Below are 22,513 nucleotides of genomic sequence, written 5' to 3'. Positions count from 1 at the left end.
GACAGATTAGGTTAGCTGGATTAGTTATCCAGACTCTAACATGCCCAAATACTGAATTGGACAAATTAGCCTGTGTAATCAACTTCGGTGTTGCATACCAAACGGTTTCAATTAGTACTGTAAATCACATTGCTAAAAAAAAGGTTGTAAATTTATGTGTAGTGATAGTTCAAACTTAATTTTTTCATACTTTTTAAATTATTGTTCTAAAAAAATATAAGCTCTGCTGTATTAATATTTTTAAAATATAGGTCCAGTTTGATATTTTTCGTGACGTGCTCAAATTTGTAGGTGTAGTTTGAAAGAAATATTGTCTCTTTTATTATTTTGAGCATATAGAAGAATTAATAGTTCCTGCTACTTGTTTTTTTTTTATGTGTTTTTTTTTTTTTGTAGAACATAAAAAAATGGTTACTTAATAGTTTCATTGGTATTATTTTTTATGATTTGTTAACATATTTCTGTTCTATTTTATCAACTAAAATAGATTGTTTAGTAAAGAATTAGTTGAAATTAGTATTCTTATATTATATGATCATTTCTGTTCTATACTTAATCACACACACATAATGGTTTAGTGAAAAATAAAAACATTTTATGGTAACTTATGAAATTGGTTTTTATTTTAGGGTTATTTTAGTCTTTTTCATTTATTTTAGTTACCTATATAAGATTTTCTAATTGCATTATTTACTTTTCACGAAGCCCTAGACTGTCTACATCACTTTATTCTTTCTCAAAAATTATCACCGTCGACTCCACCTCCGGCCTCAATCTCCATTGTTCTCGGCGACACAGCGGCGGTATCACTCTCCAACATCTACTGAGTTTGTTCTCTGATGATCAATATCTGTATTTGTTTTAAGTTTATGAATTCCTTTCTCAACTGATCATTGGCTTCATAATCATAATCATAGGTAAGCATGTCGTCTCGGCCGGAATTCCAAGCGCCTCCTGAGATATTCTATAATGATAAAGAAGCTAGGAAGTATACCTCCTCTTCTCGAATCATCAAAATCCAAGCAGAGCTCACCGAGAGGGCTCTCGAGCTTCTCGCCTTGCCCAAAGATGGACTTCCCAGGTTGCTTCTCGATATTGGTAATTAAAATCACCACTTCTTCTTTTCAAACAAACATTAGCATACACATATATATATATATGATATGGGTTTGATTTGAATTATTGCAGGTTGCGGGTCAGGACTTAGTGGAGAAACAGTAACAGAGAATGGGCATGAGTGGATCGGTTTAGATATCTCTAGCTCAATGCTTAGTACGTCGAAACATATATTCTCAGTTATATATTATTAATTATGCATTCTCTCTAATAATCTTATCCTACATTACAGATGTTGCGTTGGAGAGGGAGGTTGAAGGTGATTTATTACTTGCTGACATGGGTCAGGTAATCCCTTCCTTCTCCCCTAATTAAGATGATGCTCATTATTGGGCTTGTCATATTTTCCATTTTGTGGTGCAATATAAAAAACATGTATTGTTGTATGGGGTTTTTGTTTTATCAACTTTTAGAGTGAGAAGGTGTTGGATTGGATCTTGTTTCAGGGATTGGGGTTTCGGTCTGGTCTTATTGATGGGGCCATAAGTATCTCTGCTATTCAGGTCTACTTTCTATTATCTTACTATTTCTTTCTCCTCTCTTCTTTTATAATGGCAATTTACTTGGTATGACTTGTCAAATCTTAACTCAATGTGTTAGCATCATTTTATGTGGTGCTTTGAAATTTGTTTTCTCATATGACAATAGGTTGAGTTTTATATTTAATACTAACAATTTAAAACTTATTTTTATGTATAATTTTAATATTTTTCCTATTGTGTGTTGAGTGACAGTGGTTGTGCAATGCTGACAAATCCTCACACAACCCAAAACTAAGATTAGAGTATGTTGGTCTTTCTCTTTGACTCATTCTCATCATAAATGATATTTTGTAAATTACTTCACTTTTTGTAATCTTTGGCTAAAATTCTTTTTCCAGTGCATTCTTTAAATCTCTATACAGATGTTTCGCAAGGGGAGCAAGAGCAGTCTTTCAAGTGTATTTTGAAAGTGTAGAGCAGCGAGTGTTAATATTTAAGTCTGCGCTTGAAGCTGGATTCATTGGTAGCTTGGTTATTGATTTTCCCCACAGGTACACAAGCTTAAATATTGTAAGAAAAGTTAATATGTAATAACATAATAGTATTTGTTGTTTGCTTATTTTCTGCTAAATTTGACTAAAAATCATTTCTAAAACAGTTCCAAGAAAAAGAAAGAATACCTTGTTCTGACTTGTAGCCCAACAGTTCCAAAGCGTAAAGGCGACAATAGTAGTGGAGATGAAGAAGATCAAACGGTAATCACTTGCTCTGCTCTAGGTATCTCTATGCATTGCAAGAACAAAAACTTCGTGCAATCTTTGTTCTTGTGATTTAAGGCCTTCTCTTTAGATATGTTAGCATGGAATTAGTTTTTTTTGTGTGCAGGTATGTGTTTCTGACACGAACAGGCCGAGAAAAAAGCAAAGAATAATGGAAAAAGAGAAGGGCAGGGAATGGATACTGAAGAAGAAGGAACAGATGAGAAGAAGAGGGAATGTTGTACCTGCTGACACAAAATACACTGCTAGGAAAAGAAAGCCTCGATTTTGAAAGCGCCATAGGCTTTCTTTACACAAAACATAGTTACAATGGATATGCATAAACGTATTTAATAGTTTTTTCAATCTACACGTTGAAAGACACCAACACTAGGATATTCAAATCAACATAGTATCTATATTTTACATTAACAATTTTTGTTTTGAAAATTTGGGGCAGTTTGAAATTAACTTATTAAATAACCTATGGAGAAACTATGAAATTAACTTATTGATCTTGATCTTGAGCCAGAAATTTATTTCCAAGAGTCTTCATTTTTTTCTTCATGATAATATTTTTTGATGACATTTGTTAGTTTAAATTATTTTTATTAATTAGATTAAATATTAAAAATAAAATAAAATCGTGCTAAAAAAAATAAGAGAGGCTGAAAACTCAACAAATAAATATTATAATAAACTAAAATAGTAATTATAGACTTTAAATTTTAAAAAAAAACATAAAAATTCATTTACAATAAAGATTATTAATTTACTTTGAATAAAATATTTTTGAATTTTGGGGGTGGTACTAGTGGTGGTGGTCGGTCGTCTCCTTCCTTGACCGGTCACCGGCGGTGGTTGCCGGGGGAGGTTGCCGACGGGGACTAGCAAAATAGTTTTGGTTGGGGTATGGGTAGGAGGAAGAAGAAAGTAGAGGAAGAAGAAAGTAGAAATAGATTTTCTTTTAAAAATTATTTTTAGTGTCTCGAGGGTAATAAGGGAAATATGAAATTTTCCTTAAAAGAAGAGGTTATTTAGTTGGCAAAATGCACTATAATTTCAGGCCATTTTACAGAGAGAGAGAGATAGAGAGAGAGAGAAGCAGATTCAGAGATAGAAAGAGAGAGAAGCAGATTCAGAGATAAAATGGGTTGTGAAAATTTGTTGTTGTTGACGACTTTGATAATAATCTCAGCAAATGGTCCATTGAAGCAGGATTTCCCAGGTCCATCGACAACTTGTTCGATTTCGATGGGCCCAGTGGACAAATCAAAGAGGCTGTTCCACACGGCGGTGACGGCGTCTCACTCCGTCTACTACACGTGGCATGTACTACTTGACAAGTTAGTTAGGATTCAGTTTATACCGTTTTCTAACTAACTTCCAGAATCTCTTAGGAAGTTGTATCGTTTCTTATGCATGAATTGTGTATGACTCTATTGTATAAAGCTTCGCTCTCTCAGTCTATTGATCAGAACTTTCATTCCTTATCTTCATCTCTCTCATGGCACCTCCTAGTCCTACCAGAACAACTCCAGAAGTTTCTTCCATTGACACCGTAGGATCTCCTCTCCAGAACAACTCTGTTACTACGACTGTTTCTTCTTCAGACGCCGCCATCGGATCTATGACGATCGGCTCCGGAACCACTCCGTTCGTTCCCATTCCACCGACTTCTGCTTCCACTCAATCTTTCACCTTCTCCTCTGTTGCGAGTTCTTTGCTGCCGTCTTTCTCGGCTCCGGCGACTATTGAAAATCCTCCGATTGCTCCACCGATTCCTCGGATCGCTCAACCTCAAACGAATAGTTATTTTTATATTTCTTCAAAATTTTATGGAAAAGGAGAAGAGATATATTGGAGGGATGAAGAAGGGAAGTTATGTGGTTTTAATCTCAGATCGCTTGGTGAATTGGAAGGAGACAACTTTAACTACCATTCTTTCTGTAATGGACTACTTTGCTACTCTCGGGCATCTTCTACCCAAGCTTTCATAATCAATCCACTTAAGGAGGAAGTACTTTTCCTCAAACAGTCACCTTCACCTTCAAGTCCTTCACTAAGAATTGTTAAATCATCCTTCGGACTGGGTGTTTGTGGGGAATCAGGTAATGAGACTTTCAAAATTCTTCTTCTTCAACGTACTAAACGTACGAACCTGGCTAGTATTTTGACCTTAGGATCTGATGCTTGGAGAGTCATTCGGTACCCCTCTGTTGTAAACGTAGATGACTTATATTTCTTTGGAGAGCCTGTTTTTGAGAAAGGATTCATTTATTGGTATGCGCCACTTGAAGACATCATCGTCTTTGATGTTGAGCGTGAAATATTCTCAATCATGGAAGCTCCAATTGATACAAATTGCAACATATGCTCGGATATGGAGTTTCGTCTTCTAAGTTTAGGAGACCGTGTAGGATTCGTCAAAGCACACTGTGGAGTTTTGGGAATTTGGTATGGTAAGAACCACAATAGTGAAGGAAAAATCACTGAATGGGAAGAATATGACCCCATTCAAATTATTCATGAGGGGGAGCTGTTTGATTTCTCACAGGCTTTACAAGTTTTAGGAGCATGGAAAGACGAATCTAGCATGTTGGTCTGTAGCTCGAGTTTGCCTAGAGTTTTTTTCTGCTATAACTTTGTTACTAAGACTGCTACTATGGTGAATATTTCCAACCGTCCTGAGAATTTTGCGAGTCACAGCTTTAGAGGGTCGTCTCTTTTGCTTACGGAGTTCCATGGTAGTTCTGAACTAGTGTATCTACCACCTGAACGAAACTACAACACGAGGTACATTTTCAATCATCTTTTCAATATATTTGATTATGTTTAATTTATATTATGCTAATGATTATTTTTATTTTCTATAACAGCCGAAGTGGTTTAATAAGGAGGGGAATTGAAGATATTGGAAGGACTTGAAGAAACAATGCAAGTTTTCTTTCAGCTCTCTATAATAAGAAATTTTGTATAGTTTTCTGTGCATAGTACTACTGGCCATTCATGTTAGGTTATGCTTATATTGCCTATTGGATGCACTGTAGTAGTTAGGAAGTTGAATCAGGTCTAGCAAAACTATTGAAGTTGACATTTTATTTTCGTCGGTATTTTTGGTCCTTGATACTGTTGCTTAGAGAGATTATACTGTTAAAATTGTTCTATGCATACATTTTATTGTCATTGTTAAAAAGTAACTAAATACAAAAATATTAAAGATAAAGACTAGTCGTGCGTCCTAACTTAGTATTGAATATACTCTTCAGCCGGAAGCTTGTGTCGTCTGTGACTTCTTCGAACTATTGGTCTAGCGGTCTTGTTATTCAAAGATAGTTTGAGTCAAAATTGTAGCTGAATTTTTAGTCTGTCAAGTATCTTGTGCTGTGCACTAAGGAATTCTACTATTTTTTTTGTTCACTAAAGGGATTTAGCTAGATGACTATCGTTAGCTTCTTAGGAGGGATTGGTTGTTAATCTCATTGTGGAGTTCATTATGTTTGTAATCAGATTTGAGTCAGTTTTGGATCAAGAGAGAGTGACCATCCGAATTAGGTAATGTGTTATTTTACCAATGTATGTTCACTAAAGAGCTTTAGTTAGATGTTACGTTGATAGTGTTGGTGGCTAAGAGTTTGGTCAGTATTGTGAGCTTGTTAGGAGGAATTGGTTGTGAGTTAAGCTCATTGTGGGGATTTATTATATTTGGAATCGGATTTGAGTCAGTTTTGGACCCAAGAGACAGTGACTATCCTAATAGGTTGTGTGTTTTGTGCTTTAGTCCCTGATTTGGGGACAACGGTTTTGACTAATAAAGAAAAGGAATTTCATATATTTACTATGTACTCATTGAATTCTATCTAGAAAATGTAATTGACTAAATGCTTCTGAAATTATTTATATAGATATCAAAGTTGAATGCCTGTTTTCTTTACTTAATTGAAGGGACAATAAACCAAAAAGTGTTCAAGACTCTGTATTACTGATTTCTTCTACAAGTCATGAATAATATATTAATCAATGAAATAAATCCTCTCCAACAGCTATAAACATTATAGTTTCAAGAAATTCAAATTTTAGATTTGGTAGTAACACCTTTTACACTCTTGGCTTTCTGGGTTTTTCTTTGAGCTTCGAATGTCTTTTGAGAGTTGTAATGAGTTTGAAGTACTGGGTGAAGGACTGCATCTGGATTGTCTTTTTGGCGGAGCCAAAAATATATCTAACATATAGTTTCTTCAAGAGGATTAACCATCTTTTGAAGGTACAAAAATTTCACCCTTTCATGGTTTTATTAAGTATACTCTAGGTTGTTATTGGTGGTTTTTTTTTATCTTATTGTTGGTTGGTAATTGCTGTTGTTTATATTTTTCTGGAAGTTATGGGGCTTTCTGCAATATTATTTGGGGTTATTATTGGCTTTTCTGTGATTGTCTTTTAGTTGGAATGTTTTGTTTTGTTTTCGATGTTTTATCAGAGATTTATATTCAAAATTTTGTGGGTGAGCATTTTTTTGGGTTTGTTGGATAACTGTGTTGTTGGGATTTTGGTGGGGTTTAATTGTTGCCCGTTTAGTTGAATAGAGATGTTCTTCATTGTACCTCATGATTTGTTTTGTATTTGCTTTATAGTGAGTTTAAAGATTAGTTTCTACTTTTTGTTTTGATTCTTGATGTGGTTCTTCATGAATTTGTTTCTGCATTTTAAGAATTTTACATCTAGTTATTACATTTGATTTAGTGTGGTTCTGTTGATTTAACTGGTTTAATCGGTAGGAAGACTTATTTTGAGTTGTTGATCACTAGTCCGTTTTCTTTTCAATAGTTATCATGTTGTTTTTAATTGTTTCGTCAACTTTAGATCGCTGTATACTTTGTGGCTAAAGTCTAGGATTTCATTGATATTGATACTAGTCGGCTCTGTTTTTGGTTAGGAGTGGTGACAATTTTTAAGTGAACATTTTGATAAAGTTCCAAGTAGGGATAATTTTGGTTGGTTCACTTTCTATGTCATAGTAGTTTATGCTAAACTACGTTTTGTGTGATGGTGGCGAGCTTCAATCTATTTTTATTTCATGGGTACGTTGTTTGGAACTCTTTTGATGCATGAGGTTTCATGTGTCTGTTTTAGGTGGTAGTGTTGTTTTGTAAGAATTTTCACAAAGACTATCTGTACCATTTTTTCGAGATAGTTATATGCATTGCGAGGAGTTGATGCTTGGAAATTAGACTTAGTCTTTTATTTCTTCCTTTTATTTTCAAACACTACCTATTTTGCCCCTTCCATTATTCCCCTCTCATTTAGATTTTGCTGAAACCTTTCTCCACCTCTCAAAAAACACTGCTACTCCCATTGAGATCTTCGAAGTTTAGCTTCCAAGGATTCGTAACCACCATTTCAGAGACGGTAACCATACATGCCAAAGGTTCATGATTTATTGGCTTGTTTGTGTTTCTTCTCTCACAAACTAATCGGTGAAAGGTAATTTCGCTCAGATTGGTTGGATTAAACATCATTACTCCACTTTAAATCCTTTCCTCTACCATTAGCCATACATGAGTTGTACCTAAAATCTATTATGAATTTATATATATGTGGGACATCCGGTTAAAACAATATATTGAGGGAGAGATTTGAGTGTTTGGACAAAATAACTTAAATTGCTTTACATCTTGGAATCAAGGATTCTAAGGGGAGGGCTTATTGTGATGTTGATTAAAAAAAAAAGGCTGGTCTTGAATAGGTTAATGTGTTCTGCAGTCTTACAACAGTAGGTTTGTTTTTACAAGCCAAGATTTGATGCTTCCATCTTTTAATTTGGAAATTTTGCTCTGAATATTTAGTGGCTAGACAATTATAAGAAATCATTTTTATTTGTCTCAATTCTTTTTTCTCCAGCTCTACACATTGACATCTAAGTCTTATTCATATTGAATTTGTTAGCTAACAATTTGAGATTCTTTTTCACTGTGAATCTGCTACATGGGTGTAAATTTGTACTAGGATTGTGCGAGGAAAATGACAAGTAATGTTTTGTGAGAGGAATATGACAAACAATGTTGTTTGTGTAATAAGCAATGTTGGTTGGCTGAGGAGGAAATGTAAGAATGCTCTTTTTTGGAACTGATGTACAACATTTGAAACAATCTACATATTAATTTGTATATCATAAAGTTTTACTATTTCCATTGCCTACTAAATTACTATACTAATTTTGGGATCTTAAACGTAGTAGTTTATGTAATGCAATTATATTAATTAATAGTGCTTTTTTGGGTTCATTTTCTTGTGTCGTGGTGAAGGCTGAGCTGGTACAAGATTATTGGTCAAGTTGCAAATGGAAACTGTAGTTGATTGAAACTTCATTATTCTTGACTATTATAATTATTGTAATTCAACAACATCAACTACTTATAGAGAGAAAGAGAGAGATTAGGGTTAGAAGAAGAAAAAGAAAAAGAAAAAGAAAAAAAAAAGGAAAAGATTTTTTTTTTTCCTAATTCGAGAAGAAAGAGAAGGAGAGAGAAAAGAAAGTTTTTTTTTTTTTTTTAATTTTTATAATTTTTTTTTATAATTTAAATTATATTTTTTATTAATATTATGTGGACCACTAAAAACGTAGAGAGTCGAGACCGGGCCAGTTAACTGAGATTTTTGTACGGAAGGGGTAACTAATAGAAAGAGAGTTTGGGTAGTTTTGTCACCAAAAAATCAATTTAAGTGGTTAATTGTTAAAAAATATAAAGTATAGGTGGTTTTGCCGTCAATATCTCTTCTAAAAAAATATGGGTTGTGTTGTATTTTAATATTTTTAAAAAATTGGCCCAGTTTAACATTTTTCGTGGAGTGATCGAATTTGTAGCCTGTAATTCAAACGAAGAATTGTCTCTTTTATTGTTCTAATGCATAGTGAAAAATCAGTAGTTACTGCTACTTGTGTTTTGAGCTCAATGTAAAATGTTTTGAGCTCAATGTAAAACATGAAAGAGTTGTTACTTAATAGTTTTATTGGTATTGTTTTTTGATTTTGGTAATATTTTATCTCAATTTTTATCAACTAAAATAAGTTGTTCAGCAAAGAATTGATTTTTTTTTAGTATTTCACACCTACTTAATCCCACCCATAATAATTTATTGAAAAATAAAGTTAACATTTTGTGGAAACTTGATTATTTTTTTTAGTAATCAAAATAAAAATAAAAATTACACCTCCTCGTTACATAAAATATTATTTGGTAACTTGATTATGAAATTGGTTTCTATTGTATTTCTTTCTATTTTAGGTTATTTTAGTCTTTTCATTTATTTTAGTTACCTATATAAGATTTTCTAATTGCATTATATACTTTTCACGAAACCCTAGACTGTCTACATCACTTTATTCTTTCTCAAAATAATTATCACCGTCGACTCCAGTGCCGGCTTCAATCTCCATTGTTCTCGGCGACACAGCAACGGTATCACTCTCCAACATCTACTGAGCTTGTTCTCTGTTGATCAATATCTGTATTTGTTTTAAGTTTATGAATTCCTCTCTCAACTCATTGGCTTCATAATCATAATCATAGGTAAGCATGTCGTCTCGGCCGGAATTCCAAGCGCCTCCTGAGATATTCTATGATGATAAAGAAGCTAGGAAGTATACCTCCTCTTCTCGAATCATCAAAATCCAAGCAGAGCTCACCGAGAGGGCTCTCGAGCTTCTCGCCTTGCCCAAAGATGGACTTCCCAGGTTGCTTCTCGACATTGGTAATTAAAATCACCACTTACTTCTTCTTTTCAAACAAACATTAGCATACATATATATATATATGATATGGGTTTGATTTGAACTATTGCAGGTTGCGGGTCAGGACTTAGTGGAGAAACCATAACACAGAATGGTCATGAGTGGATCGGTTTAGATATCTCTAACTCAATGCTTAGTACGTCGAAACATACATTCTCAGTTATATATTATTAATTATGCATTCTCTCTAATAACCTTATCCTACATTCCAGATGTTGCGTTGGAGAGGGAGGTTGAAGGTGATTTATTACTTGCTGACATGGGTCAGGTAATCCCTTCCTTCTCCCCTATGATGATGTTCATATAATTCAACTTCATTAATACTCTGAAGAAATTGTTGTATGGGGTTTTAGTTTTATCAACTTTTAGAGTGACAATGTGTTGGATTGGATCTTGTTTCAGGGATTGGGGTTTCGGTCTGGTCTTATTGATGGGGCCATAAGTATCTCTGCTATTCAGGTCTACTTTCTATTAATTTACTATTTCTTTCTCCTCTCTTCTTTTATACCTTTTAATCATCAACAGTTTTTAAAATCTAAACTCAATGTGTTAGCATCATTTTATTTGGTGCTTTGAAATTTGTTTGCTCATATGACAATAAGTTGAGTTTTATATTTAATACTGAGTTTTATCTCTGGGTGGGTTTCTTTTTCATTATTTTCTATATTTGTTAGTCAGCTTCATTTTTTCTTATCATAATCATGTAATTCAATTTCAAGGAATGGTGCATTTGGTGAATAATATTTTTGCATGTTCATTTACTTAAATTGGAACAAGAAAGGACAATATGTGCTTACTTTATTATTGTCTATATATCGTCACAACTCATTGTAAGTTCTCATTTCATATTTTTCCACTGGAATGGAGGTGTACAAGATAAGTATATGCTTTGATAAATTACATATTCACCCGTTGAATCTTATTATGCTTTGATCATCTAGTTGATGAAATAACTTTATTTTGTACTGTTGAAGCATCTATTGATATAATGTCAAGTGCTTTACAATGCAATTCCTACCTTATATTTTTCCTATTGTGTGTTGAATGACAGTGGTTGTGCAATGCTGACAAATCCTCACACAACCCAAAACTAAGATTAGAGTATGTTAGTCTTTGTCTTTGACTCATTCTCATCCTAAATGATATTTTGTAAATTACTTCACTTTTTGTAATCTTTGGCTAAAATTCTTTTTTCAGTGCATTCTTTGGATCTCTATACAGATGTTTTGCAAGGGGAGCAAGAGCAGTCTTTCAAGTGTATCCTGAAAGTACGGAACAGCGAGTGTTAATATATAGTTGTGCGATTGGTGCTGGATTCGTTGGTAGCTTGGTTATTGATTTTCCCCACAGGTACACAAGCTTAAATATCATAAGAAAAGTTAATATGTAATAACATAGTATTTGCTCTTTGCTTATTTTCTGCTAAATTTGACTGAAAATTATTTCTGAAACAGTGCCAAGAAAAGGAAAGAATACCTTGTTCTGACTTGTAGCACACCAGTTCCAAAGCGTAAAGGCGACAATAGTAGTAGAGATGAAGAAGATCAAACGGTAATCACTTGCTCTGCTCTAGGTGTCTCTATGCAAGAACTTCATGCAATCTTTGTTCTCGGGATTTAAGGTCTTCTCTTTAGATATGTTAGCATGGAATTGAATGGAGCTGAATTAGTTTTTGTTAGAATTTAAAAAACAATTGATAATGAGAGGAGTAACTCGTGAATTTTATATATAATATTTTATTTCCATACATTATTAATGTGAGACTAATTCTAATAGTTTTTTAGGTATGTGTTTCTAACACGAACAGGCCAAGAAAAAAACAAAGAATTATGGAAAAAGGGAAGGGCAAGGAATGGATACTGAAGAAGAAGGAACAGATGAGAAGAAGAGGGAATGTTGTACCTGCTGACACAAAATACACTGCTAGGAAAAGAAGGCCTCAATTTTGATAAAATAAATAATATTATTTTTTATATTTTATATTTATTAGATATTTCATATTTTTTTGTTAACAAATCACATGTCTCTTATATAATAATTTGTTAATATAGCCACTGCTATTTTAATTTTTTTTTACTTAAAAAGAAATATAGTACATAATTATTTAATATTTTATTTATTATCCCTTATGTTAACTGGATATAATTATATGCTGGCTGGTGAGAATTTCTCCATATCTGGACCTGATGGTCCTTTTTCATGGCAAGAGAAAGCAATTATTGAAACATTATGTAGTTGATACGTTTCTTAAAAACCCATTAGTAAGATCACTCCCATCAGTGTGTAATAGTTAAAAGTTAAAATCTTTAGCTCAAAACTTATTTTAACCCTTCCATCATCATCAGCTAATTTTTTTTTTTATTACTACAGTTTATTAACTTTTTACAATTATATATATAACTAGTAAAAAGTTGAGATTTTTACACCTCATGTCAAAATTGACATCTTTTTTACATTTTTATCAATACACGGTTTTTTAAACTTTTTTAACTTTTACATTTTTCAATTTTACTTTTCAAAAAGTTTCATAATTACAAAATTACCTTTTCCCTTCTTCCTTACACACGTACACGCACGCCACCTCATAACTCCTTTTTTATTTTTTTTTTTGAATTTTTCATTTCTCTGATTCTTCCACTCTTCAAACCGTAGCTTCCCACGATCACCATTCTCAAGCCCTAACCCATTTCTTCTTCCCACGATCACCTTCTCCAAGCCTTCACCCACGTTTTCCTCAACCTACATTGTCATCCTCCACTATTTTTTTCTATATAAATGGCAACCACTAGAAGTGGTTCGAAATCACCATCTCCGGCGAAGAAAGTTTCTAAAAAATCGAAGAAGGCTCCAGCTGTTACTTCCAAAGTCGAACCTAAAATGGGGTTAAAAAAAATTGCTAAAAATTTAGTGGCTGATGTTCCAGAGACATCGGCCTCTAAGAAAAGAGCCCTTCCTGTTAAAGTAGATGCTCCTAAGACTAAGAGAGCAAAAATTTCCAAGTCTGCACGCGATGTAAGTTTCTCTTTGTTGTTTTTAAATTTTTCTTTAGTTTTTTTCTGGTTGTTTTATTTCTGGTTTCCTCATTTTCCTCATTTGATGATTTAAAGTTTTCCCCATTTTTTGTTCTAGGTTTCCTCAGATTCCGATTTTGAGGATGAAGTGCATGGTGAGGACCAAAAGCCCAAAGTTAAATCAAAGGTAATTTAAATTTGCTTGGTTTCATTTTATTGTGTTAATTTTTACATGAGCTTTTTAGGTCACTGGTTTAGGTGTTTATTAGGATGTTTTTATGTTATTTTTGTGTTCTTTATGTATTTCTGTCATGTATTGTGGTTGATGTTGTTTTGTTGTTTTTATTCAGTTGTTGTTTGGTTGTTGAAAAAAAACCCAGTTCAATTCGTATTTTGTCACAGTTTTGAGTTGCTTTTCCCCATTGGTTGGTTATATGTTTTTTGTGAATTTGTTTTCGGTTGTTTTACACACTATTGGTATTGAAAAGCATTTTACTAATTTCAATTGCAACCAGATCTTTCAGTTTATTCTTTAGTTTTGTATATGTTTATTGTCAGTTTTTTCTCGGTTGTTTGTCACACTACTATTTTCGACTACCATTTTCGAAATTTCATAACAACGAGTTTGTACAGTGTTGTTTTATTTTAGTTGTTTATGTTTTTTTGAAAGTTGTTTATCTCTTACATTTATCATACTGTAAGGGTTTAGGAAAACGTTGTTTTTAGGTTTTTAATTGGCTGTAATTTGGTTACTACATTTTCATATATTCATTGTTATTGTATCTAAGATTTGTTGCTTTTTGTTTTTCTTTTTTGTTGCAGGTCCATGCTAGGACCTCAGTGAAGGTTGAAGGATTTGACCTACCAAAGAAAAATCCCCCTAAGGTGTCTTTTTTTTAAAAAAAAAATATTATTTTTATTATTTGTTTTCTATTTTTTTTTTAGTTTTGTTTGTTTTTGTCCTGATTTATTTTGTTTATATTGCTACATGAATGGGATTATATATATGACCGTAAGAATCGTTCATTGCTAAAGCCTTTTCCACTCGCTACTTTCCAGTGATAGAGAACATTAAATCTTGTCTTTCAGATGTACAGCTTGAAATCTTTTCAAAAACCTGTTTTGGTCATTTCCTTGACCTTCCCGATTTTAAAGTTCAACCCCAAGTGTTTCATGGGTTGTTGCTCCGAGAGGTTCAGCAACCTAATGATGCTGAGTTGTGGGTTATGATACGCGGTGTTAGGCTTAGGTTTAGCATTGAGGAATTTGCATTGATTACTGGGTTAGACTGTGAAGGTGACTGTAGTGTCTTAGATTTTAAGCAAGAGGTTAATAGTCTTTGTGAAAGATATTGGCCAACTTCGTCCTCTATCACTAAGGAATCTGTTAGGGAATGTTTTACCACCAAGAGGTGGGGTGATTCTGATGAGGATGCTGTGAAGTTGGCGCTTTGTATTTCGTGGAGTGGTTCTTGCTTAGTGGCACTAAGCATAAAAATGTACCCAAGTCTATTTTAGATGTTGTAGATAGTGGGAGGTACAATGAATTTGCTTGGGGCCGGAGTTCTTTTGAATTGACTATTTCCTCATTGAAGGGTAAGCTTGATAGTTGGGTTGAGGGGGTTAGGAAGGCAAAGAGTTCGGGAAAGAGGCCGAGTGTTTTTTACACTTTGATTGGTTGTCCTCATGTTCTACAAGTTTGGTTCTACGAGTGTTGTAAGTACATGAAAGGTAAGTACTGCCAAAAGGAAAGCTCTCGTATTCCAAGGATCACTCAGTGGACATGCAATAGTCAACCCACTTTCAAAGTTTTGAAGACTACTATCTTTGATGTTTCCAAAGATAAGGTATATCTGTTTGTTGTAATTTGGTTTTTCAGTAGTTGTTTTTGTGTTGTTTTTTATTATTATTAATCTTTATAATTGAAATTTTAATTTTGGTATTTTTTGATCAGCTGCAACTTTCAAATATGAGGCCCACGGCTGGTGAGTTCAAAGCTTTGAAACTGAGCAGTTTCAAGTTCGACACCGACTTCAACTCTTACAAGAGTCTTCCTGTCCCCGAAGAGCCAACTGTTGCTCAGAGTGACATTTCTGTCAAGCTTGAGGCCTTTTCTGAGAAATTTCATGTGTTGGAGGTCAAGATCGATTCGTTGCATACTTCCCAACAGAAGATTTCATCTGATTTGGTTGAGTTGAAAGAGTTTGTGTCTGCACAGTTTGTTTCTTTTGGTGCTCAGATGGCTTCAATGCAGACACAGTTTTCTCGTTTTTGCCGATTCCTATGCCAAGGTATTTTAGTTTTTCAATAGTTGTTTTTCGGTTTTTTTTAAGTTGTTTTATACTAATTTAATATGTCATTTCAATATAGGAAAAAGGCAGTGACTCTTCCAATGATGATGATGGAGGTGGTGATGAAGCAGATTTTGATTTAAATGAATCAAGAAACCGATGAAAATGAAGAAGAGAATGTTATGGGTGATGACGAAGGGGAGGGTAGTGAAGGTGAAGAGAAGGATGATCAACCCGATGAAGATTCGACTCAAAAGAAAAAAATGATAATGGCAGTGATGATGATGCCACTGATAGTGAGGAGAAGGTAGATAAGTAGACAATGTAACTAGGTTTTAGTTACTTTGTGTGGTTTATTTTGTTGTAAGTCCGTTTTAGGTAGTGCTCTTGTAATTCTATGTTATTGTTATGTCTCTTGTTGTGTTTTATTTTTCGTAAATTTGCAACTATTTTCAGACTATTTATTTGTATTTATTATGTTATTTATATGGCTGTGTTTGTAGATTTTGTTGTTCGGAATTTATTGTTGGTCTTATTATTTTACTTGTTGTTTTTATTTTGTTATGTAGTTTTTTTTAAGTTGTTCAAGTATTTCACAAAAAATAACTTCACTTTTTTCCATTTTCTTTTTCCTTTATTTTCTGTATCAAGAATTTCGTTGATTTCAATGACGGCCCTACTCAAATAGATGTTGAGGCTACTGTTCAGTCCGGGTAAAAGCAGGTTGAGCTTATGGTAATGTTGCTTTTGTGTTGTTTTTTGGTTGTGTAAAGGTTGTTATTTTTTAACCATGCTCTAATTCCTTTTTAATACCATATTTAAACAGATGTCTTCAGATGGAAGTGGTGTTGATCCTTGTAAACGATTTCGGTTCGAAAATGTTGAGGTTACGGATCGTCGTCTTGTTTGTTTTGAGGTATTTTTTTTTTTTTTTTGGTTGTTTTTTAGTTTCTTCATACTTTTTGTGTTTAACACTCGTCTATTTTCTTTCATTTTTGTGGAAAAAATATATTAGATGGGTGCAACGGTGTCTCAATGTTGATTCTAACATTGAACTTGAAGATGACCCAATTCCCGTTGAAGAAACTCCTCTTGTTGACAAGAGGAAATCTAAGAAACCCATAGCGCTGACGTCTCCGTTTATGGAGTATGACTCTTCCATTTCTAGTTCTAAAGATGGTTCTGGTTATGGAGTTGTTAAGTATGTGGCTGGGTTGTGTCCTCTCGATGATAAGATTGGTGAAGATGTAGAACATAAAGACGAGATTGATTTTGACTTGTGGCTTGGTGAAGGACGCCGATCGAAGAAAGATCCGTAAGTGTTTATTTTCAGCACCTTTGTTGTTTTTTTGTATTTTTTGTTTTTTACTTTACTATTTATGTTTCATTTTTTTTTTAAAAATGTTAGGCATGATAAGGAGAAGGTTTACTTGAAGGGTAAGGATAAGATTGTTCCCCCTTTTCGTTTTGGCGTGGAAGATGTTGCAACCAAGATGTGGTTCCACAAGCTTGCATATCCTGGCCAATGTTTGACTAATTCTGTAAGTTAATTTATTTTTTCTTTTGATTTTTTTCAAAAATTTCAGTCTATAGTTTGATTCATGTTGTTTGTTGGTTGTTTTTTAGTTGTTGAAATATAATTCATTTTCTGATTTTCCAACATTTATCATTTTTTATTGTTCAGCATCTGGACATCATTTTTTACTATCTACGTAAAAAAGGAAAGTATGCAAAGGAGCCAAAGGTTAAGTTCACAACCACCGATTGCTTATTCTTCAAAACCATTCATGCTTTGTATGAAAAATTTATTGCACAGAAAAAAAATCTTTCTTTGATAACTGCCCAGCATGCCATTGCTGATTATATAAGAGGTAGAAAAATGTTATGTGGTTCCCCTTGGCATTTGTGCGATCATGTTTTCTTTATCATCCATATGGAGACTGAATCACATTGGATTCTTGGTCGATTGAATATTGAGGAAAGGCGTGTGTACATGTACAACTCCTTGTCGACTGCTATGAAAGATAGTGCTGCCATCAAAGCTTGTCAGCCATTTGCGGTGTTGTTGCCCTACTTTTTTGCTTTGTTTGATGAGTTCAAAAAGGAAAACAAACCGATTTGTTTAGACCCTTTCGAAGTTGTTAAGGTTGATGGTTTGCCTCAACAAACCTCTAAGTAAGTTGTTTTTATTTTTTATTTTCAAATGTTTTTAAAATTTGTAATGTTATTTTCCTTTTCTAAGTTTTTCTGCTGTTGTTTTTTGGTTGTTTTGCAGTGACTGTGGTTGTTTCGTTGCATCGTTCGCCGAATACTTTATTGATATGAAACCGATTCCTCCCATATTTGATGTTGAGAAACACCGTGATAGGCTTGCTGTGTTGTTCTATAAGTATGCTCGCATGAAAGAAGTGGAATTTATTGATAGTGAAGATGAGGCTCCTCCAAAGGGTCCAAAGAAGAATTTGTCTTAGTTATCTATTGGTTGTTGTTGGAAATACTACTTTTTTTATGTAGCTTTTGTTTTTTCTATTACCAGATTATGTTCATAATCATAGACAAGTTGTTGTTTCTATCATGTTTTTTTCTTAATTGGAATTGGTTTTTAATTTGTTCATATTTTTGGATTTTTAATCTTTATATTTACTCTTACTCATGACAGCATACTATTAACAACCTTATTACAACCATCTGATAAACAACTAAATTGCATTTGTAATCACTTTATGTAGTTTATTTTTCCTTCTTATTAATTTCAACTTTCTTCAACTCATTTAATTAGTTATATATAATATTTGATGTTCTTTTGTATATTAATGATAATAATACCAATTCCCTATTATCAATATCTCTCCACATAAAAAATCACAATAAAAAAATGTATGTAACAACCAATCGTAATATGCAGTATGTGTTTTCTAAATGTTTTAATATAGTTGTTTTTTGGTTGATGTGTAGTTGTTTCCACTTCTATGCTGTAATTCTTCTGCAGGTCTTTTTGTTATGTCCCTTTTGTCCACACTTGCCACACTTGTTTTGTTTCTTTGTTTCCCAAGCTGCTGCCATTCTTCTTTTCCTCGGCCTTCCAGACTTGATTCTCTCCTTTGGAGGCAACACTATGATTTCTTCAAAAAAATCTGGAAGTTCCCATTCTCTTACGTTTCCAACTGGGTATACTGTTTCTTCATATGTTTGCAGCCATGCTTTTGATGTGTAGTATTGTGCACAGTAGTTGTATGTGTTTATGTTCAAGTCCTTCATGACGGCGACTGCATGGTTACATGGCATTTCATCTTTTTGAAATCTATTGCATGTGCACGTCTTCTCCTTCAAGTTTACTATTCTTGTTCTGTCTTCATCTATCACCTCAAACAGGTTCTGGTTTGCTGGTTTCACCTGCAAGTTTTAAACCAACTTTAAAACAACCAAACAACTATGCAAACACAACTGTTTTAATTTTACTTTATGCGAACGATAATCCGAACTTACTGTTAGTCGCAATGACTGTACATAGTTCCCTATGAGTTTTTTCTCAGATGATGGTGTCAGCCTTGTTGTGCATTTTTGTGCCTCCTTTCTATTATTGTATGTCCACTCTTGCATTTGTGCCCTCAAGCACTCCATTAATGTTGTCACCGGTGTTTCCCTTGCCGCTAAATTTGCGAGTTCAGTGCCTCAGCTATGTTTGATGTCATGGTAGAGTACCTACAATTTGGACAGTTTCTGTCATAGTTCTACTTTTGGAAAAAAACGCAAACGCAACGCAAAAACAACGCAAATACAACGCTATAAATAGGTGAACATATCATTAATTTTATCCTCCTTATTAGTTTTCACCTGTTGTTTTCTGAATGATACCTTGACCATTTTTCATGGCCAATTTTCTCCAGGTACGGTCTTATGCGCTTATCCAAGTTGTCTAGCTCCCTCATATGGAATTCAAACTCCATTTCTGTGTAAGCTTTTGCAGCTGCAAAGAATGGCACTCTGAAATGCTTTGCATTTTTCTTGAATTTTGTTTTGAGGTTCGACAAGAGGTGGAAGATGCAGTAGCCATGTGTTATTTCAGGGAACACTTTCCTAGTTGCTTTGATGATGCTTTCATGTCTGTCTGATATTAGGCATTGACATTCTCGAACCCCGAATGCTTCTCTTATTTTTTTTAAGAACCACTCCCACGATTTATCGTTCTCAGAATCAACTATGCAGTATGCTAGTGGAAAAATTTTAGATTCTGCATCTTGTGTGTTGGCAGTGAGCAACGTGCCTCCATACGCGGCCTTTAGGAATGTACCGTCTACCACGATGATTGGTTTGCGGTTGTGGCCAACCTTTTATAGCAGCATTCAATGCAACAAATGCATATTTGAAACTGTCATCATCATCTTTCTCTATGTCTATTAATGTTCCTGAATTTTAATCAAACAGGATTGTTTCAAACAACATGTACTCAACGAAATAACAACTCAAAAACAACTGTTTTTCCACAAATATTATCAAAGTAAAATTTTTAAATTTTTTTTACCTGGATTTGTTTTCTGTAGCATGTACAGGTATCTAGGCAAGAGATTGTACGACTCTTTAGCATTTCCATGTAGCTGGGTTTGTGCTCGCTCTTTACTACGCCATGCTTTCATGTAATTCATCTTTATTCCGTATTTGTCTTTCATTTCTGTCTTTATGTCTGCAGGGCTGCACTTTGTTTTCAGGTTCAAGAATTTTGGTTTTACAAAGTCTGCTATCAACTTTGATGTAGCTTGTCGTTGATCTCCAAATCTTATTGTAACTGCACATGTGTGTTCTTCTTCGTAGCTCCTTATTATGAATGTTTCTGTGTTTCCATTTTTTGTAGCCTTTAAACTCCATTTGCAGTTTGTGTCCAAACACACTATGTTGTATTCTTTTGTGCAAGATTTCACTACTTTGTATTGAAATGTCTTCTTGATTGCAAAGTAGCATAGTGTACTTATCAATGTTTCTTTGTCCTTGTAAATTTGCCCCTTCTCTATTGTTTCATGTCGTTTGTCATTGATGATCATCATTTCTGTGTTGTCCACTTCCTCTTCTTCTTCCTGGTTGTTTTCTAGTTGCTGTACCATTTATGCAGCCACAAGCTTTGCGTAGTCGGTGAAGTCAAAATCTTCATCTACTGCTGTAGTTTTTTCTCTGTTGTTGTCTGGTTGTTGTATGGTTGATTCTGATGACACTGTTACTGTTTCTAGGAAAAATGCATCAACTTCACCAGATCCCATCGTCTGCGCAGATAGTTGTTGCTTGGAAGTTGTTGCCGTGTTGTTTCCAGGTTGCTGCAAGTCTTCCTGTGCTGCGTTGTTCTCATACGATTCCATGATCATATTGTTCCACACCATTGTTTGGTTAGGTGGTGCCGTGTTACTGGTTTTGTTCACACACAATGGGTACCTTGTGAAATCAACCTCCTTCGTTAATAGCTTTATGTAGAACAACAGACTTTTGTCATCCTTGATTTGTAGTGGTTGGCCTCCTTCCTTCAGTTGATATTTCAGTTGTAGTTGTGTTGATTCATGGTTGCATTGGAGTTCTTCCATCATTATTCTCATTAGTTCCTCAAAAGTGCACTTGGTCGAAATTAATTCTCCACTTGATTCATAATCAACATAGTTTTTTTTGTCATCCCAATGCCCATTGCTCTGCACCAATATTTGTAATGGTTCCGTTTCCTGAAATAATGTAAATTATTTACTTGGTTCAGTTTTTGTAGTTGCAAACAACTATTTTAATCTGCCAAAACAACCAATAAACAACTCTTTCCAACAATAACTTATGCATCTAACACTTTCAGCTGGCCGACTATTTATATAGGTTAAATCAACTATCAAACAACTATTTCAAAACTGATCACCAATTAATAACAGTAGATTCATATTTTCCAGTTTCTAGATCCCAAACAACTATTATTCCACTGTAAAACAACTTGTAAACAACAGTTTCAGAATAAAACACTGTAGCAACTATTTATATGCCTTAATGTTTATTTTCATGCAAACCGTTGTTGTTTTTTTCTCAGATTCATCAATATTTCATTATTTTTTCAATTTAATCCGGTTTTCATCAATTAATATCAAATTTCTATTCATCTACACTAAAATTTTTTTTCCACGTTCATGAAAAAATTTGTTTACCTTCAATTGTCCTTCTGATTCAATCATGGGTGAGTTTCTTTGATTTCCAGCTCTCCTTCTACTCGGTTCTTCTCCTCTGATCGCGATTTCTTTGTTCAATGATTGTTGTTTTTGAGTTTTTTTTGTACATCAATGGAGGTTTCCTGGTTTTTTTTTTCCCTTTTCGTTTTTGATTTTGGATTTTCGGGATTCAGCTGGTTTCCTAGGAGTTCTACATTTTTTTAGATTTTGATTTTGCTGGATTTGGAAGAAAAATGGTTGAGATTGGGTTGTTGGGGTTGGATCGTTGGGTCAAGAAGAAGCTGCGGCTGGTCACGAAGAAAAATGGTTGAGAATGGTGGTTTCCGTTTTCTCAGCCGGTATTTTTGTAATTACCAACTTTTTAGTTTCCACTTTTGTTTATTTCCTTTTTTAGGGCCATAAATGTAAATTTCATCTATTTTTGGTCTATAATAGAAAAAATCTCTAAAAAGTTACGTGCGAGGCACGTACACTAAATTTTATGCTAAGTGAGATTATTATTACTTGTATAGGAAGAAATCACAAATTAATTAATCTTATAATCTTAACTTTAATCAAATAGGGTTCTAGATATATGAACAATAAATAATCACGTAAAAATAAAAAATAATTATTTGAATAAAGAATTCAATATATACAGGTATATATATGAATCTCATTAATCAAAAATAATTATTCAATATATGAACAATAATTTATCACGCTATATGTTTCCAATAAAGAAATCCATCTCCTCATAGTCAAAAATAAATTTTATGCTAAGTGAGATTATTATTACTTGTATAGGAAGAAATCACAAATTAATTAATCTTATAATCTTAACTTTAATCAAATAGGGTTCTAGATATATGAACAATAAATAATCACGTAAAAATAAAAAATAATTAT

General features: G+C 33.7%; 8 protein-coding genes across 12 annotated transcripts; 5 read left to right on the top strand and 3 right to left on the bottom strand.

Annotated features, from left to right (window-relative positions):
* The first annotated feature begins 679 nt into the window (after nucleotides 1-679).
* LOC115722303 (18S rRNA (guanine-N(7))-methyltransferase RID2-like) lies at nucleotides 680-2,869 on the top strand. 2 transcript variants are annotated; one of them, XM_061104206.1, is made up of 9 exons: nucleotides 680-803; nucleotides 918-1,098; nucleotides 1,189-1,272; nucleotides 1,349-1,404; nucleotides 1,563-1,619; nucleotides 1,851-1,900; nucleotides 2,021-2,149; nucleotides 2,257-2,353; nucleotides 2,484-2,869. In XM_061104206.1, the coding sequence occupies exons 2-9, from the start codon at nucleotides 924-926 to the stop codon at nucleotides 2,646-2,648; spliced, it is 813 nt and encodes a 270-aa protein (XP_060960189.1). In that variant the 5' UTR covers nucleotides 680-803; nucleotides 918-923; the 3' UTR covers nucleotides 2,649-2,869. The 2 variants fall into 2 exon arrangements, with proteins under 2 accessions (XP_060960189.1, XP_030507340.2); XM_030651480.2 differs by having other exon boundaries at nucleotides 682-803; nucleotides 1,997-2,149.
* Nucleotides 2,870-3,130: 261 nt separating this feature from the next.
* LOC115722718 (uncharacterized) lies at nucleotides 3,131-5,569 on the top strand. The gene is made up of 2 exons (XM_030652003.2): nucleotides 3,131-5,152; nucleotides 5,236-5,569. The coding sequence occupies exons 1-2, from the start codon at nucleotides 3,864-3,866 to the stop codon at nucleotides 5,282-5,284; spliced, it is 1,338 nt and encodes a 445-aa protein (XP_030507863.2). The 5' UTR covers nucleotides 3,131-3,863; the 3' UTR covers nucleotides 5,285-5,569.
* A 4,126-nt stretch (nucleotides 5,570-9,695) lies between these two features.
* Nucleotides 9,696-12,260, top strand: LOC115722304 (18S rRNA (guanine-N(7))-methyltransferase RID2). Of its 4 annotated transcripts, none has more exons than XM_030651482.2 (9): nucleotides 9,696-9,813; nucleotides 9,925-10,105; nucleotides 10,198-10,281; nucleotides 10,358-10,413; nucleotides 10,548-10,604; nucleotides 11,197-11,246; nucleotides 11,367-11,495; nucleotides 11,600-11,696; nucleotides 11,930-12,260. In XM_030651482.2, the coding sequence occupies exons 2-9, from the start codon at nucleotides 9,931-9,933 to the stop codon at nucleotides 12,092-12,094; spliced, it is 813 nt and encodes a 270-aa protein (XP_030507342.2). In that variant the 5' UTR covers nucleotides 9,696-9,813; nucleotides 9,925-9,930; the 3' UTR covers nucleotides 12,095-12,260. The 4 variants fall into 4 exon arrangements, with proteins under 4 accessions (XP_030507342.2, XP_030507343.2, XP_030507341.2 ...); XM_030651483.2 differs by having other exon boundaries at nucleotides 11,343-11,495; nucleotides 11,953-12,260; XM_030651481.2 differs by having other exon boundaries at nucleotides 9,697-9,813; nucleotides 11,343-11,495.
* A 316-nt stretch (nucleotides 12,261-12,576) lies between these two features.
* LOC133030794 (uncharacterized) lies at nucleotides 12,577-14,131 on the top strand. Its single transcript, XM_061103680.1, has 3 exons — nucleotides 12,577-13,157; nucleotides 13,275-13,343; nucleotides 13,979-14,131. The coding sequence occupies exons 1-3, from the start codon at nucleotides 12,921-12,923 to the stop codon at nucleotides 14,054-14,056; spliced, it is 384 nt and encodes a 127-aa protein (XP_060959663.1). The 5' UTR covers nucleotides 12,577-12,920; the 3' UTR covers nucleotides 14,057-14,131.
* Nucleotides 14,132-14,611: 480 nt separating this feature from the next.
* On the top strand, nucleotides 14,612-18,062 carry LOC133031502 (uncharacterized). Its single transcript, XM_061105017.1, has 9 exons — nucleotides 14,612-15,002; nucleotides 15,110-15,446; nucleotides 15,600-15,742; nucleotides 16,098-16,159; nucleotides 16,273-16,362; nucleotides 16,462-16,761; nucleotides 16,855-16,987; nucleotides 17,131-17,621; nucleotides 17,722-18,062. The coding sequence occupies exons 1-9, from the start codon at nucleotides 14,880-14,882 to the stop codon at nucleotides 17,915-17,917; spliced, it is 1,875 nt and encodes a 624-aa protein (XP_060961000.1). The 5' UTR covers nucleotides 14,612-14,879; the 3' UTR covers nucleotides 17,918-18,062.
* A 175-nt stretch (nucleotides 18,063-18,237) lies between these two features.
* Nucleotides 18,238-19,073, bottom strand: LOC133031014 (uncharacterized). Its single transcript, XM_061104203.1, has 2 exons — nucleotides 18,933-19,073; nucleotides 18,238-18,839 (listed from the first exon to the last, which is right to left on the bottom strand). The coding sequence occupies exons 1-2, from the start codon at nucleotides 19,065-19,067 to the stop codon at nucleotides 18,414-18,416; spliced, it is 561 nt and encodes a 186-aa protein (XP_060960186.1). The 5' UTR covers nucleotides 19,068-19,073; the 3' UTR covers nucleotides 18,238-18,413.
* A 61-nt stretch (nucleotides 19,074-19,134) lies between these two features.
* On the bottom strand, nucleotides 19,135-20,542 carry LOC133031501 (uncharacterized). Its single transcript, XM_061105016.1, has 4 exons — nucleotides 19,969-20,542; nucleotides 19,775-19,852; nucleotides 19,281-19,413; nucleotides 19,135-19,177 (listed from the first exon to the last, which is right to left on the bottom strand). Exons 1-4 carry the CDS (start codon nucleotides 20,540-20,542, stop codon nucleotides 19,135-19,137), a joined length of 828 nt encoding a protein of 275 aa, XP_060960999.1.
* On the bottom strand, nucleotides 20,543-22,068 carry LOC133031500 (uncharacterized). The gene is made up of 2 exons (XM_061105015.1): nucleotides 21,605-22,068; nucleotides 20,543-21,142 (listed from the first exon to the last, which is right to left on the bottom strand). Exons 1-2 carry the CDS (start codon nucleotides 21,629-21,631, stop codon nucleotides 20,543-20,545), a joined length of 627 nt encoding a protein of 208 aa, XP_060960998.1. The 5' UTR covers nucleotides 21,632-22,068.
* Between the last annotated feature and the right edge of the window lie 445 nt (nucleotides 22,069-22,513).

The sequence above is a fragment of the Cannabis sativa genome, chromosome 9 (assembly GCF_029168945.1).
Source record: "Cannabis sativa cultivar Pink pepper isolate KNU-18-1 chromosome 9, ASM2916894v1, whole genome shotgun sequence".
Lineage (NCBI taxonomy): Eukaryota > Viridiplantae > Streptophyta > Magnoliopsida > Rosales > Cannabaceae > Cannabis > Cannabis sativa.
The sequence above is the reverse complement of the archived record's forward strand: the minus strand, read 5'-3'. Positions and strand labels throughout refer to the sequence as shown.